This window comes from Bos indicus, chromosome 2 (assembly GCF_029378745.1).
Source record: "Bos indicus isolate NIAB-ARS_2022 breed Sahiwal x Tharparkar chromosome 2, NIAB-ARS_B.indTharparkar_mat_pri_1.0, whole genome shotgun sequence".
NCBI lineage: Eukaryota > Metazoa > Chordata > Mammalia > Artiodactyla > Bovidae > Bos > Bos indicus.
The window spans coordinates 53003933-53024103 of NC_091761.1; the positions used below are offsets into that span (position 1 = coordinate 53003933).

Below are 20171 nucleotides of genomic sequence, written 5' to 3' on the forward strand. Positions count from 1 at the left end.
ACTCTAGTAACAGTATATAATCTTGACTTTCATTTTCTTCATCTCCTTAGATGTGGCATGTGCAAACACACACACACACAAAGACACTACAAGGTAGATAAAGTTAAATGTTATTCCCATGTTAAAGATGATAAAGCAGCAGCTTAACAGGCCTTAAGTTATTTGGGATACTTATATCCAAGAAGGGGGCTGGAATCTAGTTCTTTATATTCTTTTAACCTATCAGAGGCAAATGCATGAAAAGAACTTCCCACCCACAAATAACTCTTTCTAATTAGATTGGTAACTGTATAAGTTAAATAGTTTTCTATCTGGTTATCCTATTCTCCTAGAATGTACCCTCAACACAGTGATTCTTTTAAAACTGAAATCAATTCTTGTCATTCCTGCTCCAAACTCTACAACTGGCTCCCCGTTTCTTTGAACTCAGTAGAAGACCAAGTGCTCACATTGGCCTCAGAGGGCTGTATGTGACATGGCCTTGTCAGCTAGGTGACTCTTCTCCTCTTCTCCCCACCCTCCCTCTACTCAGGTCACACTGGCCTCCTTGCTTTGCTGTAGCTCAAAGACAGTAAGAGTCTAGATGTTCTCTACGCCTGGAATGCGTTGATTTCAGGCAAATCCATCTGACAAATTCCCTCCCCTCCCTCGAGTCTTTTCTCAGATCTCCCCTCTGTAGTCAGTTCTTTCTCACTGACTGCAAACCACTGGACTCAATTACCCCTGCAGCAGCCTGGACCCTCCTTACTCTGCTCCATTTTTTCTAGTTCCTCAGCAGCTATCATCTTGTACTATACTGTAGCATTTCCTTGTTTATTATGTGTATTTGTTTGATTTATCCATTTATATTATATGTATTAAGTTTATTGGGGCTTCCCTGGTGGCTCAGTGGTAAAGAATCATCCTGTAGGAGATGTGGGTTCGATCCCTGGGTTGGGAAGATCCCTGGAGTAGGGTATAGCAACCCACTCCAGTATTCTTGCCAGGAGAATCCCATGGAAAGAGGATCCCAGGAGGCAACAGACCATGGGATTGCAAAGAGTTGGACACAACTGAAGTGGCTTAACACAGCACAGCACACCTGAGTTTCTAAAACAGTGCCTGTCACAGAGTTGGTGCTCAAAGTTCATGATAACCCAGTTTCTATCAGTGGTATCATCACTCTGTCTACAGATGGGACATTCTGGCATTGTCTCAGACTCTTTCCGGTCATTTATCCATCATATCAAACCTATCAGCAAATACACCTGACTCACTTTAAAGTTTCCCTGGCAATTCCCTTCTTCCTGCTGAGTTCCTCAACCAACACAAAACTAACTGCTCTCCAGCCTTACTGCAAGCCTCCTCCTTCAGCCTCTCCATCTCCAAAACAATTTCAAACTTGACCTTTCAATAAATTGAGATATTGAAAGCAAAACAAAAGCAAAACTTCTATTCTTCAACTGTTCAATAACCTGCCTTGGGGCCCTATGGTCTGAGACTTCAGATTCCAACTTTCCTGCCAGGCCTCACTCATGGTTCCCCACCTTTCATTGAAGACTTAACTATTTTACTCTACTTCTTCCTTCATGTACTGTTTAACAGTTAATTGTTCTTTGCTCTTTTTCCTAAGTGCTCTGTCCACTTTCAGATTAGTAGCTCTGCATTGGCAGAACTTTATACATCTTCTATCTTCCCAACCCTCCCTAGTGTGGTGTGGAACACAGAGTGGGCACTCCAGAGCTACTGTTGGTTCATTGATTGATGCTTACATTCTTCTACATATATATATATATATATATATATATATATATATATATCTTATCCTAAATTTATATATCTTTGGCAAGTAGCATACTGACAAGCTATATATTAGGATAAATGTATATTCAAACATTAGCCTTATCTAGTTTAAAATTTGTTCACAGCAATGTCTAAATGTAGGAACCCATACTAATTTCACCAGGGGCTAACTGGGTCTTGCTTATAAGCATGTGTTTGTATATCTGTGTGTACATGTTTCCATATATCTAAAGTGAATTCTATCATTAAGCAGTCACAAAATATGTAGATATTAGTCTAAAAAGCACCTAGGAAATGACTAGATAAAGAATATAATCATTAATCCACCTATCAATTAAGTCTTTAATAGTACTTGCAGCTTTTATCATGAAAGGCTTCACAGCACATAGCAATAAACTGAGTTTGCATAATATAAGCTTAAAATGGCCCATTCTTTGATGTTTGTCACCAACACTGATTGTATTTTATAGGCTTTGGAGGAAGATTATTACTCCCTTTACTGCCCATTGATCAAGTTTTGAGGGTCTGTATTCAGCCATCTTGTGTTCTCTTGACTCACCTTAAAAGACAGTTTTAGTTCTTGGGAGGTCATCCCAGACCACTGCTGGCTGGGGTGTCTCAGCTACAGTATCAGCCAGTGAGTGGGAAATTCTATACTGTTTAAAGTAGCCATGTCATTCGTGAAACATGTTCAAGGAACAAAATCTGTGCCTCTTGCATCCTCTAATAGTAAAAGTTATTTTAGGAGTAGATTGGAGTCTTTATAGTTTGAACTCTTTCTGTTTCTGCTTCCTTTGGTTCCTAGGACCAATGAAAGTGAGCCTGATTATTGTGGGTGTTAAATCTCATTTTAAAGTTCTCAATCTCTTCGTCCAGTCTCTGCTGTCTTTTCTGCAAGCCCTGACTTCTAAAAGTTTGGTTCCCACACAGCAGCACCTGGAAGCTTGTCCTCAATGCAAAATCTTAGGCTCTGTTCCAGACCTCTTTAATCAGAATCTACATTTTTGACAAGATCTCTATGTGATTTGATCAACAAGCACCTTCAAGTTTGAGAAATTCTGAACTAGAACTTTCTGAGATGGTAGGCAGCCTTTGTGTTGGCCGCGAGATGAGCAGATGGTGGATCCCTCACAGTTCCCTTGTCTACCACTTGACACCTGGGATGTCCATTATTTAAATCTCCCTCCATTCTACCTCTTCAAAGCTTGCTTCCCAAGAAGGCTGAATTAGTCACACAGCACAGGGCCCAGTCTATAGATCGTGAAGAGTCAGAAATGACTGAGCATGTGCACGCGCATGCGCGCGCACCCACACCCACACCCACACCCATACCCCCCCACACACACCCCGAGCCCAGGCACACCGATAGAGGGCACTCTTTCTTCCAGTCAGTTAATTGACACCATTACGCCCTTGTGATGGAGCCTAGGTTGTGAGAGGTGAGGCCTTCTGGATGGGCCGCAGGATGCCGGCCTTTACCACTTGTGGTCATTGATGTTCCCGCGGTGCTTTTTGTGAGAAGGGGTTGTTAACCTCAGTGTCCTGGCTGACTTCCAGTGTCTGTAATTGCACGCAGCCTACCTAAGTCCGCTCTGTAGTTTCAGTTAGGTAAAGTATTGTTCACTTCTTGCACTAAACTGCTGTGTTTTGTGGCTACAGACAGCTAATTAGCTGGTATTTTTCAGGTGGCTGCGTTCCTGATGAACAGAACATCTCTCTGGCTATCTCTCTCCCTGCCCCCACTATCTCCGTGGCCACAGTCCATTTTCTTTTATATGGCAACCTCATGTCTGTTTTCTTCTATATCAACATTTCTTGGATAAATGTGCTTTGGGATCAGAAATGACTAGAATGTGGCAGTGAATCTTTACTTTATGTAGTCACCTGCTTCTTAGCCTACCTAGCCTACTATAGAGTGTTGGAGGGGAAACTCAAGCACAGAATAGCAAGAATGTGATGAGGGGTGAATAAAACAGGCCTGCCTCTGTGGAGAAGAAGGGTAAATGCCTGTGACTGCCAGGGAAGTATGAATTACTTTAAAAGCTTGGTTCCCTAGGAATTGGTTATTTTCAATGTAATATGAAAATATTTTATATTTCAGTGTGATATGAAAATATTTTTAGTGGTTATTTTCAAAGTCAGGGCAAAGAGAATGCGGCATGCATTTTATTTTTCCTTTCCCATTAGGTAAAAAAATATAGCTGGACGTGTAAACCACCCATAAAATACCTCACTATCTCTGTGGGGGATGTCTGACCCTAAACAGGAAATGTGGCGTTGGGAGAGTGAATGGAATCTCTTTCTGATGACTCAAAGGTCAGTACCAAAAGAGCAGTTGTAGCTCTGGAATGGCAGCTGGAAATGAAAGAGAAGTGGGAAAAGGTGGGTGAGCCTGGAACCAAGAGGACAGAGTTGTGCTCTAATCAGAGAAGAGATGCTTTTGAGGGTGGGATTTTTCTGGAATGTAAAATGATTGTTCAAAAAGTGTTCAAAAGGAAAATAATAAGATTTAAGTGAAGTATCACACTTTGCATGTCTTTTCCCTGTTTGAGAACACTCATTCGGTTTTGATGTCTAAGAGACATGAATTAATTAGATAAAAATTCATTTAGAGCAGGGGTAGTTTCTTGTATCTTTTCGTATCCCAAACACTATGAGCTAAATGAATTCATGAATGAACGAATGAATGAATGAGCAAGTGAACTCACTGATAAAGGGAAAAGATTTATTAAGAGGTGCGTCTTGACTGACATTAAATGGAGGGTAGGAAAAAAGTGTTTTTATTGCCCGACCACCAGCAACTGTATCTTGCCTATTCCTTGCTGTGGCCTTGCTCCTAAAAGTTCTACTTCACTCTTTTTTTTTTTTTTAAGATATTTTTGACTTGGACCATTTTTAAAGTCTTCATTGAATTTGTTATAATATTGCTTCTTTTTTATGTTTTGGTTTTTTTGGTCACAAGGCATTTTAATTCCCTTACCAGGGATGGAACCCTCTGCCCCTGCATTGGAAGGTAAAGTCTAAATCATTGGACCACCAGGGAAGTGTCTGTACTTCTCTCTTTGAAAGTGGGAAAGCAAAGAAGAGCAGGGACTTCCTAATCACATGGATGGATTAACTAAATGCCTACAACAGATAGGCCGGCTTGCATATCTCTGTGAGGAGAGGAGGGGCAGGGCAAGAGTCAGAAAGTTGGGAGTTAAAGTCAAGATTGAGGGACATGAACATTCCCAGATAAGGGCAGAGAGACTGATAACATAACTGAATCAAGTTCCCAGATCCCAGGAACTGATTGTTTTCCTGGTAAAATTATCCTTATTTCCAGCTCAGCATCTATCACATGATAGGCACTTGATCTGTATTTGTATCAAGAATAAATGGGGAAATGGATGATGTATCTGTAAAGCTTTGAAAGTGAAGACAGTTCTCAGAGAGAAGTGTAGGAAGAAGAATTTGAGGAGGAGGAGGATATTGGGACAAAAGGCAGAACTAAAGAAAGGGGAAATTGTCAGTGTAAAGAGCCTGGTTTAAAAGAATGTATGACAGAGGAGAAGAAATTACTAGAAGTGAGAAAAAGTTTATAGAAGGCCGTATTTCATATAAAGCTTCTAAGTTCTGAAGGTTATTTCCAACTTCCTCTGTACACATGAAAACAAATTAACCTGAGGAAAAACTAAAGACCACAAAATATTATTGAGACAGAGATTAAAAAAGCCTTAAAAATCCTAATATTAAATTTGAGCTCTACTGTTTTATAGATGATTTCAAAGATCTTCCCAATGTCCTGATCTGAACAGCTCTTAAATTCATTTCTTTGTCCTCCAGAGGCTGTCATTTCAGGTGAGTCTGGGTTTTAGTTGCATACCCCTTCAAAGTCAAGTATGGGTTTAATCTGCCACTGGCCACAGACTAATTATTACTTATGTCTGCGATTTCCTTCTGTCCGTTATTAAAGCCCAGTCTTTTCTCAACCCAGACAACACAGTCTTGAAATCTGAAATCTCGTATACAAGCTGCACTTTTTCCTGCACAAGGCAAAACCCCCAGCAACGTGGAAATGTGCAGCTACCCCGTGTTAACTATTCCTGGATGTCACCCTGCAGCTCTAATTTCTGCTTTCTCCTCTGCATTCTGGGTGCCGCTGCCGGACTTGTCAGCACCTTGTCACAGCTTCCTGGTGCGTGGGCTACCATTGGACTCTGTGTTCTTAACAATTATCCATAAAAAAAAGCCCCACAGAATCCTTCACCAGTGAAAAAATGTATTTACATTAACAGGTAAAAGAGAGAGAGAGAAAAAGAAAATTTTAGTGTCCTGAAGCGGCAGCTATTTGTAAAATGCTGCCGCGTTGTCTCCTCTTCTGCAGTCCTGAGATGCTCTTTTGTTCGTGGTGTGACAAGGATGTGGGGGAGCCGATATGATTTAACTAAATAATACACAAATGCCAGGAATACTTTCATATCTTGTGTACGGACCAGAATAAATTACTCCGATGGAATGTTTTGTTTTTCTTTTCAGGGAACAACCTCCCCCCACCCCCCACCCCTAGTTTACAAGGAACTACGCTGACAAGAAGTGGCTAAGAAATATTATTCAAAGTAACCTATTTTAGTGTAGGACTAAATGGCTGAAGATTTCACTCGGGTTCAAAAGACAGAAGCCTGGAGAGGAAGTTGACAGGCCGACAGCAGTGAGAAATTAGTCTTGTCCTGGAATTCTTATGGGCAGTGGGGAGAAAAATAAGTCCAGTAAGAAATGAAAATGAGGAAGCTAGTTCTCAGAACTAAAGGTGAAGCAAAAGGAATTGGCAGCTGCCTGGACATGCCAGCCAGAGAGGCCATGGTATCTGATACACGTGACAGACCAAAAGACAACTGCAAAGCTCCCAAACGACTCGCCTGAAGGGCTTGCCAGGAAGCCAGATGCTGCTTCTGGAAGAGTATCTTCCGTGGTTGGGCATCTGGGTTCAGTGCTTTCCATTTAAGGAGGAGAAAGAAGGTGGCAAAAGACAGCTCCATCACCACCTTTAAAAAAAATATGTTCTTTCTACTTCTTTCTGCTTGTTTTTTAAAAGGACCCCTGGAGATAAAACTTGCCAGTGTTTCTTAGGTGGAAAGCAATGTGTTAGAGGGAGAGAGAGAGACGGAAGGACAGACACCAAAGAAACCCCTATTTTAATATGTCACTCCACTAAATAATTTGGTAATTTTATTTAAAAGGTTGGGGTTATAGCTGATGTGCAAAAACAGGTTATTTGAGTGATGGGCCTGTGCCTTTATCACAGTTGGCTGGTCTTTCTCCCTCTTTCTTCCCTGGAAACAATCGCGTATTGGTGTTGGCAAGGAAGCAGAGTGTGGTCTAGTGGACTGGAAATCAGGTGACTTGAGGTCTGGTTGATTTTTTTCCCCCTTCTACTTTGAAGTTATGTGTCTCCACTCCATAAAACAGGGGAACTGAATTTCTTTATACACTTATAAGCAGAGGTCAAGCCTTGGTAATAATAATTTTTTCTCCTTACCTGATGCTAAATAATTCAAGGTAATAGGAAGTCAATATTGGATCTGGAACAAAAGATGGACAGGAAGGTTGGATGATATGACGAGACAAGAGAGATAGAGATTCTTTAATTGAGTAGTGAGACTACTGACAGGAGAAAAAAAAAAATCTAAGTTTTGAAATTCCAAGATCTGTTACAAATCTGAGATAATCAAGCAACTAGAAGAACTGGCAATCCCATTCTGGGCTGTAGTGATTGATTTAAAAGGCTCCAACACTGGTGGGTGGTCACGGAGTCCCTGATCAAGACTTAGCAAAGTCAGCTTTGTTGAGCACCCATTGATCATTATACTCTGGACCTCCTAACATGATGAATGTTAATATTGCCTCTTTTCTAATTAGAGCTGTTCTTCTCTTCATCATGATGAAAAGATAAACATAAGGTGAGGAGACAGAAGCTTGAGAAAAACAATTCACTTAACAATATCCTCGAAATGGAATATTCCCTAGTCCTAGTCTATATCAGGTTTCTAAGATTCCAGGCTTAAGAAGTTGACCTTAATTGGAACTATCAATGACTTTTCAATGATCCTCTTCTCTTCAATGAGGTCATGTGATTGTTCAACAAAAATCACTGAGTATCCACAATGTGTGGGACACTGTAGTAGGCTCTTGAAATGTGGCAAGAATCAAAATGATACAAATTCCTGCCCTCCTGAAGCCCATGTGCTAATGGTAGAAGGAACCTGGTCATAATTTCCATTTTTACCAATGTTTCCAAGAACTCACTATACTATAGAACAATTTTTTTTTTCCTTTTGGATTATTATATATTCATTCCCGTGATTTTTCAAGAGCCAAAGGATGAATGTTAGAATAGGAGATCATCATTACTAGATGGAGAAGGCAATGGCACCCCACTCCAGTACTCTTGCCTGGAGAATCCCATGGACAGAGGAGCCTGGTAGGCTGCAGTCCATGGGGTCGCTAAGAGTCGGACATGACTGAGCCACTTTCCTTTCACTTTTTACTTTCATGCACTGGAGAAGGAAATGGCAACCCACTCCAGTGTTCTTGCCTGGAGAATCCCAGGGACGGGGGAGCCTGGTGGGCTGCCGTCTATGGGGTCGCACAGAGTCGGACACGACTGAAGCGACTTAGCTGCAGCAGCAGCAGCAGCACTACTAGAATATCTGCTCAATGTCCCATTACCATGAGAAATGTCTAGGTCCCTTTTCTGGAAGCAGTAGTTTTAGCCACAAAATAAAATACCTCTGCTCCATCAAGTTTTCTTTCTATAACCAGGTCTACTATTCTCAGATTCCTTTCCCAGTATCTCTTCCTCTGGCCGCTTCTTCAATAGGGACACCCCCAGGAGTCTTTCCTCAGCTCTCTTCTAGGTTCACACCTTCCCTTGGGTTTATTCATGACCTCACCCAATGCTATCTTTAAACCAGACTACCAGATTCATACCTAGATCCCAATCAGCTTTCCTGCATTCCAACATAGATTTCTTATTCTTTAATAGAATATAAACAATGACCAAATCACATCATGTCCAAAAGATTTCAACTTCTTTCATGTCTCTAATTTTCTTCTTTTGCTCTGTTTGAGTTAAGGGTTTCACCATTTAGCTAGTTCCTGGGTGCCATGCTGGAATCTTCTTTCCTCTTAACCTCTTGCATGTACTCACTGAGCATGTTCTATTGAATCTACTTCCTCCATGCCTCTTGTAGCCATCCCTTTCCCTCCTCTCCCCGTCACTCCCTTAGAATGGTATCTCAGACTTAGACACTGTATCAGCCTCTTAACTACTCCTACTACATCTAGTGCTGCCCTCCTACTAGTTATTCTTCACATTTAAAAAGATTGTGATCTTTATAAATACAAGTCAAATCACATCTCTGCCTGCTTCAGATCATTCAGTGATTTACCTAGTGTCTATGAATGAATTTCGAACTCCTTAGCAAAGCATATGAGGTTCATCACAATTTAGCTCTAATTTACTACATTCTGGGCTTCTGTCCTATCCCCTCTTTTATGGTTCCTAATTTATCATTCCAGAGGAGTCACCATGTCTTTATCGTACTGTAATTCTCCTTCTTCCTGCCGCTTTGTACACAGTCTTCCTTCTGCCTATAGAGGCCTTTGTCTGCCAAAATGACATCCTTAAAAATAGCCCATGTCTTCTCTTCTGGGAGGCATTCTTTGGTTTCTCTTGGCTAAACGTCAGCTCCTGCTTGGTGCTCTCATAGTGTCTTGTGATATCACACTGTATTTATTATAATTGTTTACTCATTTATCAATCCTTGGAAACCATAGGATAAGTGAGGGTAGGAGTCTTCCTTGTGCCCCTGGTATTCAATTGAAAGGTAGGTAAACACTTTCTGTAAAGGGTTGGATAGTAACTATTTTTGGCCTTGTGCAACTTGTTACAGTGATTTAACTTTTGCCACTGTAGCATGAAAACAGCCACTGGCAATACATAAACACATAAGTATGTTGTGTTTCCCAATAAAACTTTGTTGATAAAAATAGGCAGCAGGCTGGGTGTCATCCATGGCCATAGCTTGCCAATCTCTGATCTAGTCCAGCACCTGGAATACAGTAGGCACTCCTTTAAGACTTCCTGAAGGAATGAGTGGATAGGACTCCACAGTTAACATTTTCACAGTGTGAATTTACTTGACCTATTTCACAGATAAGTAAAAGGGAGGGTTAGAGGCATTAAAGGCTTTCCTAATATTATACTTCCCTGATGGTTCAGGGGTAAAGAATCTGCCTGCAATGCAGAAGACACAAGAGACTTGGGTTCGTTCCTGGATCAAGAGGATCCCCTAGAGTAGGAAATGGCAACCACTCCAGTACTCTTGTCTGAAAAATCCCATGGAAAGAGGGAACAGCAGGCTACAAAGAGTCACACATGACTGAGTGGCTTACAGTTTCTAAGGGCTGAGGTTGGGATTTGAGCCTATGTCTTTTGATTCTAAATCCCTGGGTCTTTCCCTCTAGGTAAAAGGCTAAGATTCATCGTGGAGAAGGCTGGGACAGCTTAAAAAAACTTACCTTTTAGGAGGGAAATACCCCATGAGATGGGCCATCACTAATAGTCGAGAAGACAGTGATAAATGGGCAGTAGCCATGTTAAGTTTTGCTTTGTTTTCTATTATTCAGTGGTTAATGTTAACATTCAAATGTTAAATCAAAAGATCTAAAGTCATTTTACTCCCGTCTTAAAAACCTTATCTCCCAAAGCCTTCCTGCAGAACAAGGATCCACCAGTGGAAGGATCATTGAACCTTAGTCCCATGCTCACAAACCTTATGAATCCCATGCCAAGATGTCTCCTAAGTAGATGACATTTTAATGATTACTACAGGGAGTTGGGAACTATTGCTTCATCCTCAGGATCAGAGTAATTAATTTTCTTAACTACCAGGCCAAATTCTGCCACGGGAGTCCAGTTGAGAAATTTCAGACCCATAGGAAGTACATTAGCTCTTCAAAGTGATTAGGGTGCCATTTCAAACACACAAGCAAAGGAGCTATTAGGCTTCTGGCTTATTTCAAACAACTTGCAGCCCTTGTTTCTCAGGGGGAAAAAAAAGAAAGAGAAAAAGGGAAAATAACAATTTGCTCAGGTTCTTTATTTTCCAGTAAAAATACCCACGGCCTGCAAGTCTTTGGATATCAGGTATTGTGGTTGGGTGAGAGACCAAAGTGTACAGAAAAAGGGTGGAGTGCCAGAAGGCAGCACAGGAAAACACAGCTTGCTCCAAGGCACACCAGAGCAGAGCTTTCAGAGGCCTTGATGGGAGGCAGAGCTTCACCAGCCATCACTCTTTAACAGGGAGAAGGGTGAGGACTCACAGGCTTTCCAGTCCATCTCAGGCTATGCCTCATCCCCCCACCCTCCCAAAAGCTCAGAAACACCCACAGGACCATTTTACAGGCTGGGTAGATGAATTACTTCCTCAGCATCATTTCCTCATACAATCCCTATACTTCTAGGTCATCGTCATTGGAGTTCTTCTGACATGCCTTTGTAGAATATTTTATTTAACATCCATGAAGATCACAGAGAAGCTTTAAATATCAGTTTACTCGCACAAAATAGCCACAGCTCAACAGTTTCACCTTTCAATGAAGCATTCAACTGGCATGCTTCCATGAGATCTGTCTATTCAGCCATATCATTTTTTCACCTTGGAATTCAAAGAACAGCTGGACGCTTTTCTTAGCCTACTTTACAAAGTGCAAGTCTCCTACAACAATGTTTATTTGCACCTAAAATCTTCAGCAAATATATTCTTCCAAAGCTGTTTTTGAAAATCAGTGAATGACATTATTTTAAGCACCTCTAAATGCTACACATTTCTGAGATATTTTAACTTTCTCTGGACGATGTATACCTCGTTGGGGATTGAATGTTCTTTTATATCTTCCCCTACCCATCCTCAAACATTTGAGATTGTCTTGGCCTCCAAAATGCATGCCACAAAGTAAATCTGGCTAACGAGTTTAACAGTGAAAAATACTGTTGTATTTATCTTCTAAGTTTTCTGTAATTCTCGTGTATTATTTTTATCCTGGAAATAAAAATGTGAAAAAAGACTTCAGCAATAGCTAGGACAGTTTATTTATAGTAACAGCAGCAGGAATTCTAGAACTTGAAAAGGTCAGCATCAATGACAGGTGGACATATAGCTGGTAAAATTCTAGGAGTGTTTACACTGGGGATTTGAGGCCAAGGGTAAGGCCCTACTGGCTTCAGATTATCTCACTTACTAGGCTTCCACATGGCCAGTGTGCTGCCCTGCCTGGTAGGAAATCCTCACTGTGAGAACCATTCTGATAAGTTAGACAACAAGGCAAGAGGACTGTCTGTCCCTAGGATACTGCTATAACGGAAGGCTCTGAATGGGAAGTGAAGGAGGACCCGTGTCTGTCACCAGTGTCCCGATGCCTGCGTAGAAGTCAAGTGGACCAGGCTTTCTTATCAGCAGGATACCACTTTGAAGGTGAAAACAGCTGGATTTGAGAACATGGGATAAGATTCAGATCAGGTTGACGGAGAGTTGGTGACAGCACAGAATTGTGCAGGGAATTCACACAGGGGCTGGGCACCCCACGGAGGTGTCAGGCGGTCTGTCAGCCCGCCAAAGAAGGCAGCTCATGGGGACCAGGGGAGCCTGGCCGAGTCAGGCCAGAGTCGGAACTCAGGTTCTGGCAAAAGATGTTGTGGTGAGCTAAAGAATTTTTCTGGAAGTCAGGAAATTTGGCAACCCAGCCTCAGCAGTTCTTCCTGTATTTATTTCATTAGGAATTATTTTATGTTTCTCACATAATAAAAATAATAAATGTTGATGTATAATGCTTATCCAAGACCTACTATGTGCTAGGTACTGTGCAAGATTCTTTCAAAGGATTCTTCTTTCACTCCTAACCACAGTAATAGGTGTTATTATGAATCCTGAATTGCAGATGAGAAAAAGGAAGCTTAGAGTTAAGTCAGTTCACAGTTATGCGTCCAGTAAGTGGCAGTGCCAAGGCTCACATTCACTTCTGCCTAACTTCAAAGCCTATTCTCTTTACCGGCTCTCAAACCCCATGTCTCTTTCTATCCCACTGCTAGGAGAGAAGAAGAAGCACACAAAGAAAAAATTCTTTCATGATTCAACAACTCTAAGAAAGAAATATTAACATCTCAGCAAGCAGCTTTACAGTCTTTTCTAAATGCACAACTTTCCCACATATTTACACTTATACTCTCTTTGAGTATATAAAATATTGTATCCCTGACTTTGACTTAATGCAAGGATTTCCCTAATTAAAAAAACAACTAGCTATGAACTACATTTTATTAAGCTGATATGATATGCCATGTTCTGTATAACTATCCCCTGTCCCTGAATGCTTAGGTTGTTTCCAAGTTTCTACTCGTGTAAATAGTAAAATTTCATTTGCATAAGCTACCTGCCTCCCCCACCATTCCTTAGGATAGGTAATGGCATTAAGATATTGGCTCAAAAGGCAATAAGATCTGAAAGGCTTTCATTCTTGAGCTATATTACATTTATGGGTTCCCACCGTGCTGGGTGGGACATCCCCACCAGCAGATCTAGAGGGCTTGTTTCAACTCACACCAACAAAACAGAGTTAACTCTATTTCCTTATTCTTCTCTAAGCTCATCTTGCTTTTTCCCTGTCTGTATTTCAAAATAGAGAAAAAAGTGCACCCTTCTAAACAGTGTCTTCTTTTGCCATTTTACTGCTATTGAAGGAACTATTTTTACAATTACTTGGCATTGAAACCCCAGACTTATCCCTGCTTCTGCTGCTGCTAAGTCACTTCAGTCATGTCCGACTCTGTGCGACCCCATAGACGGTAGCCCACCAGGCTCCCCCGTCCCTGGGGTTCTCCAGGCAAGAACACTGGAGTGGGTTGCCATTGCCTTCTCCAATGCATGAAAGTGAAAAGTGAAAGTGAAGTTGCTCAGTCGTATCCGACTCCTAGGACCCCATGGACTGCAGACCACCAGGCCTCTCCGTCTGTGGGATTTTCCAGGCAAGAGTACTGGAGTAGGTTGAGACTTATCCCTATGGCTGACTAAATAAGGGGGTTGAAGAAATGAGAGAAGCAAAAACTGAGTGGAATTTTCCTTTGAGAAGTCGCAGGGTTTGGACCGTTGTTTTCCATCCAAGATTCATCACTCCAATCTAACTACCTCTCCAAGTGGCTTCTTGGGTTCTTTTCTTCTTCTGTCTCATTCACCCCACACTCTATTGTTAGAGGACTCTTTCATAAACACGGAGCACATCATGCAAATGTCCAACAGATGAAGTCTCAGTAGTTCTCTATTTCTTATATAACCTCGCTGCCTAGCTCTCAACCTCAAGCTACTACCCATCAACAAGCAACGCTTATCTTTCTAGGTCTGCCTTCCCATTAACTTCATCTCCACTTTGCCTGCCTGCCTTTTCAAATAAGCAGGCCGAAGGAACATGCACTGGCCACATATTTTTCAGAGATAGAACATGCCATTTATATGATTCAGAGGGTATCACGGGACCTTCCAGTGCTTATCACTGTAATGTCAATTGGTGAAAGTGCCTATTAATAAAGATTTCTGGCTGATGACATTTTGAGATGATAGTGTATTCTGAATTCCTGGTCTCAATCTATCACAGCAGAAGCACATACTTCACCATGAGTATGATTGAGAATGAGGACTCTGGACTATGAGACTATTCAGCCTGTGAGGTTATTATGTAATCTTATGCTTAACATGAGCTTCCCAGGTGATGCAGTGGTAAAGAATCCACTTGCCAATGCAGGGGATGCAGGAGACACAAGAAATGCAGGTTTCATCGCTGGGTCAGGGAGATCCCCTGGAGAAGGAAATGGCAACCCACTCCGGTATTCTTGCCTGGAAAGTTCCATGGACAAGGAGCCTGGTGGGCTACAATTCATGGGGTCACAAAGAGTGGGACACGACTGAGCAACTGAGCATGCACGCACATGCTTAATATAATCATAACCCTTTAAAAATTCTGGCTTTTGTGAATAGCACCTGCATCCAGCTTCTACTTCAACTGTGGTGCATTAAACTTTCTCAGTTGGGAGTTGCTCTGCTTTCAAGGGAATGTTTAACTCAGAGCTTTGCAAAAATGGACTTCTATTCTGTTGGCTATAGAGTACGACGTAGGTCAAGTGGAATTTTTGGCACTTCATTGCATTCCCTGACCTTTGCTAAACAAACTTCAAAATATATATATATTTGCAACAATTTGGAATAAACACTACATACAAGTGTTGATGGTAGATTTTCTGAAGAACTACCAAATACATCAAGACTAAGGAAAACATTCTAATGATTCTTTCAAACATGAATACATTTAAATTCTCGTTAAACAATCTTCTTATTTAGTCTTCTCAAGCTTTGATGACATGCCACGATTGGCTGTTTATCAAAAACTTAGCAAGAAATGCTTAACAAGATATAATCATGTGCACATACTTGTGCATAATTAAACCCTGTTTATAAATCATTGCAGGGTGGAATATGGTCACACAACTCAAGAAAGGTGGGCGGCAAGCAAACAACACTTTCTCTCCATCTAAAATGGAAACCTGTATCACGTGGATGCTGTGAAGGTGATATAATAACCCGATCTGAAATCTCCATCAAAAACATCTATTTCCATCTCTACTGAATTGAACGAAAGTTCTAACAAAATTAGGGAATTAATTTAAATATAAGACATGATCAGGCACTAATTGCTAATACTGCGATTGTGTGGCATGACTCTTATCCTTTCAAAGTTTTTAATTGGATAGACTCTCTTCACTGTGTGTGTGTATGTGTGTGTGTGTGCATGTGTGTGTTTTCAAAGTAGGATTTAGCTGATTCTCAGTTTCTTCATTTTATAGTTGTTCTTTCAGTTGGAAAAACAAAGGCATACTTGAGACTGAGTAATGGATATTTCTCAAGATCTCTGAGACTAGGTATTACATAGCGTTAAAGAGTATACTTTTCCATTTGCTTAATGACTTTGTCCAGTTAGAATTACTGAGATAAGCACTCCAGTATTTACATGCAACTTGAAATTCCTTTCATGGTGTGCCTGGAACCTAAGGGAAAAGAATTAGCATTTGAGGAATGCTTACCTTGTGCCAGACTTTTTATATGCATTATCTCATTTAATTCTCATAACCACAAGATATGGTTGATATTATTTAATATGATTTTACGTGTTTGAGATCATAAAGGGAGTATAAAGTATAGAACAAGAATTTGACTGTAGATCTCTATTTCTTCAAAGCCCAACATCGTTTCACCAAGAAACCATACTGGATTTCCCACCAAAGGCAGTATATGGACGTGACAAGCAGGGGCATTCTAAAAATAAGGGATCTTCTGAACTTTGATACAGCTTCCACTGGTGGGAGTGAAATAGTAAGAAGGAAATATGATGAATTAGATTGAAATATGTTCCCTAATGTAGTGAACAGTGAAGCAAATTATAGATTATCCATCCCATGGAATACTATGCCACTGTTAGAAAGAATCAGATACCTGCTTAATGAAATGGGAAGCTGTCCATGAGTTGCAAAAATAGTTGCAGAACAATATGTGTAGAATGTATACTCTAATGCAATAAATAAGCACACACAGGTATATTTGCATGTCCTTAGGATTAGGAACATGTTTGGAAGGGTAGATACAAGAAGTGTAGTTATTTCTGCTCAGCAGGCTAAGAGTGACTGGAAGGCAAATTTGATTTATAAGCATGACAGTTGCCTAAATTTTTCATGTATGCAATTCCGTGCATTATATTTACAATTAAAAATTATGTAGTGGGTTAATTGAATAATCCATAGGAATGACTCAACCCAAGGAATGGGTGATTAAAGAGATTTAATCTCACAAAAGCAAAACTGCCCGATCTATCAGGCTTCAACATTACTATATGTATGTGATGAAAGCTAAAACCTCATCACTTATATTGCACTCTGCATTATCTGAAGAAGGTGTTAACACAAGACAAATGAGGAACGGTCATTTCAAACTTAAAGTGTCCAAAACACAGCTCTCCAGTTAGTTCTTCCTATTCAACCTTTTCCTTCTCCCAGTTTTACTCATCTAGGTAACATTACCATTTCTCCATTTGCTCCAAACCAAACCCCAAGAGGAACATTTAATTTCTCCTTTCCTTTCTCCACTGCATCCTAACTATCAGCAAATCTGACTTGACCCATCATCAAAATACTTCTTTAAGGCTTCCAGTGAAACTACCATTACTTTTTGCCTGAACTACCACAGTCTTCTCCGTATAGGTCTCCCTGCTTTCACTTTTGGAAATCATTCTCCATCTGTCAGCCAGGGTGATCTTGTATAGAATCCCTCAATTTAACACACTTTATGGTTCATCACTGTATTTATAATGGAATTCCACTTTCTCACTGTGGCCCGCAAGAACCTATGTGGTTTTACACTGGTCTAACATCTATGACCTCAGCTCCACCCCCATGTCCCTCATCCATGAGGCTCTAGCCAGTCAGGTCTGCTTTATGCTTGTCAAACACACCAAGCTCTGTGTGGCCTCTAGGTCTTTTCACTGTCTTTTTTTCTCTTAGCAGTTTACATCAGATCAGATCAGTCGCTCAGTCGTGTCCGACTCTTTGCGACCCCATGAATCACAGCACGCCAGGCCTCCCTGTCCATCACCAACTCCCGGAGTTCACTCAGACTCACATCCATCGAGTCAGTGATGCCATCCAGCCATCTCATCCTCTGTTGTCCCCTTATCCTCCTGCCCCCAGTCCCTCCCAGCATCAGAGTCTTTTCCAATGAGTCAACTCTTCGCATGAGGTGGCCAAAGTACTGGAGTTTCAGCTTTAGCATCATTCCTTCCAAAGAAATCCCAGGGCTGATGTCCTTCAGGATGGACTGGTTGGATCTGCTTGGAGTCCAAGGGACTCTCAAGAGTCTTCTCCAACACCACAGTTCAAAAGCATCAATTCTTTGGCGCTCAGCCTTCTTCACAGTCCAACTCTCACATCCATACATGACCACAGGAAAAACCATAGCCTTGACTAGACGAACCTTTGTTGGCAAAGTAATGTCTCTGCTTTTGAGTATGCTGTCTAGGTTGGTCATAACTTTCCTTCTAAAGAGTAAGCGTCTTTTAATTTCATGGCTGCAGTCACCATCTGCAGTGATTTTGGAGCCCAGAAAAATAAAGTCTGACACTGTTTCCACTGTTTCCCCATCTATTTACCATGAAGTGATGGGACTGGATGCCATGATCTTTGTTTTCTGAATGTTGAGCTTTAACCCAACTTTTTCACTCTTCACTTTCACTTTCATCAAGAGGCTTTTTAGTTCCTCTTCACTTTCTGCAGTTTACATAGGTGTCACATTGTCTATTGGCATCAATGTCTTATAGATGAAGGAACTGGTTATCAGAGAGATTAAGTCACTTATATGTGGTCATCACTCTTGGTACATGATGGCTCTAGGTTTTGAACTCATGTCTAAATCATTCCAGGCTCCTGCCATCATACTAAAATAACAAAGTAAACCCAGCCCATTCCAGGGCTCTGGCTACAGTTGTGGCAATCAGTCAGCAAACATGTACTTGTTTAAAAGTCAGGGAAAAGAGATTATTTTGAAAGTTCCTTTTGTAGGTCTCCCTTCCTACCTCAAGTACATTTCCCAGTTCTGAAGGAAGAGTTAGATCAGCTAGAGGGGGAAATTTGAGATGGATGCATTCAGAAACTCTTGTACTAGAGACTTGAAATTAAATATTGGTCATTTAGGAAATGAGAATATGACAACACAACCAGAAACTTTTACAACTTACTTAGTTAGGTGTCCAAAGAGAACCTTCATGGTGTCACGATTTGGTGGAGGGAGTTTTTGTACAAGAGACTTTATAGCTTCGATTCTTGTGTTGTTGTCTTGCTTTTCTGAAAACAAAACAAAACAAAAAACAGAAAAGAATACGATTACTCAGGTGCATGAGGGAATTTTCTGAGAAGAATTTTGGACTAAATCCTAGCAAATGTAAAACGTAAAGCTCTGATTAGCAGCCAAAGGGAATAAATATACTGAAAATCAGCATCATGAAGTTTCTTTATTTTGACTGTGAATAAGATCAAGGGAAAATGAAAGCAGCAACAGTTTGGCTCTGACACGATCTTCTTATTAAGATCAATCAGTTTTCATAAGTGCTTTACTATTTTCTAAGTTGTGGCAGAGTGAATAATGGCCTCCCAAAGATGTCCATGGCCTAATCTCTGGAACCTGTGAATACATTACCTTCCACGTATTAGGGATTTAATCCCAATTAAATTTGGGATTCTGAGATGGGGGGGGATTATTCTGGATTATCTGGATGGCCCAATGTAATCACAGTGGTGGCCAGGAGGGAAGCAGGAGGATCAGAGTCAGAGAGAGAAGGGGATATGTCAATGAAAGCAAAAGGAGCTATGGCTATGTGATACTCCATGGGTCGAGGAGTAAAGATAGCCTCTAAACCCCAGAAAAGCTGAGGAAAGAGCCTCCAGAAGGAACACAGGCCTGCCAGCACCTTGATTTTTGCCCTACAAAATAGACTTCAGACTTCTTGTCTTCAGGAACGTAAGATAATAAATTCTTATGGTTTGGAGCCAGAGTTTGTGATAATTTGTCATAGCAGCATTAGAAAACAAACACACAAGGACATACATTCTGATTCAATTACCAGTATTCTATTTTTTTGCTTAATTTTGTGGAGGAGTAAAGATTTCTTTTTTATTAGTTCTATGCTATCTTTTCTCCCTAATACATTTCATTTTTGCTGTAAAACAAAAAAAAATGCAAATAAATTTGAAAGCATAATGCTTAGTCACATACATTAAAAAAAATAGGAAGTTATTCCAAACTACATATCACGTAGGGTGTTTTCTTTCATTTTGTTTCTTTTTGCCTTTCTGGGCATGGATGGCACAGTAAGAACTGAGTTACTTAGTATACTAGAGAATTTATCTTACCATAGTTTTAATAAAAGCTCAGAATTATAATAATTTCTTGAATTTAAGCTCTTTATATAATTGACTCAGATACCTTTCTTTTCTGTACTTTACTTCTAACTTCTAGCACAGAGCTCCTGATGATTCTAAAGAGGCCACTGCTAGAAAAGATAAGAGATAAGAGAATAATAGGTGAGGCACACACCACCCAGTATCCATTCTCTTCCTCCTTAGCTAGACCATCCCATTGTTGAGGAGATGGCCATACGCAGCTAAAAGAGATCATTTCCTCACTTCCTTGGCAGCTAGAGTGACCAGCTGACACAGTCTGGCCAATGAGACTGTAGTCAGAGTGTTATGTGGGACTTCTGGG

At 40.7% G+C, this 20171-nt stretch overlaps 1 protein-coding gene and 1 long non-coding RNA gene across 4 annotated transcripts in view; one reads left to right on the plus strand and one right to left on the minus strand.

Moving 5' to 3' along the window:
- The window catches only part of LOC139186046 (uncharacterized), an 84678-nt gene extending 66029 nt beyond the window's left edge, over positions 1-18649 (plus strand). The window contains exon 3 of the long non-coding RNA XR_011569620.1: positions 3970-18649. This is a non-coding gene — a long non-coding RNA (uncharacterized lncRNA). The remainder of the gene's footprint in view (positions 1-3969) is intronic.
- Positions 1-20171, minus strand: part of ARHGAP15 (Rho GTPase activating protein 15) — a 697929-nt gene that overhangs the window by 44364 nt on the left and 633394 nt on the right. For all 3 annotated transcript variants that reach the window (XM_070799862.1, XM_070799861.1, XM_070799863.1), the window contains one exon: positions 18649-18754. In XM_070799862.1, coding sequence (XP_070655963.1) covers positions 18649-18754 — 106 coding nt within the window. The remainder of the gene's footprint in view (positions 1-18648; positions 18755-20171) is intronic.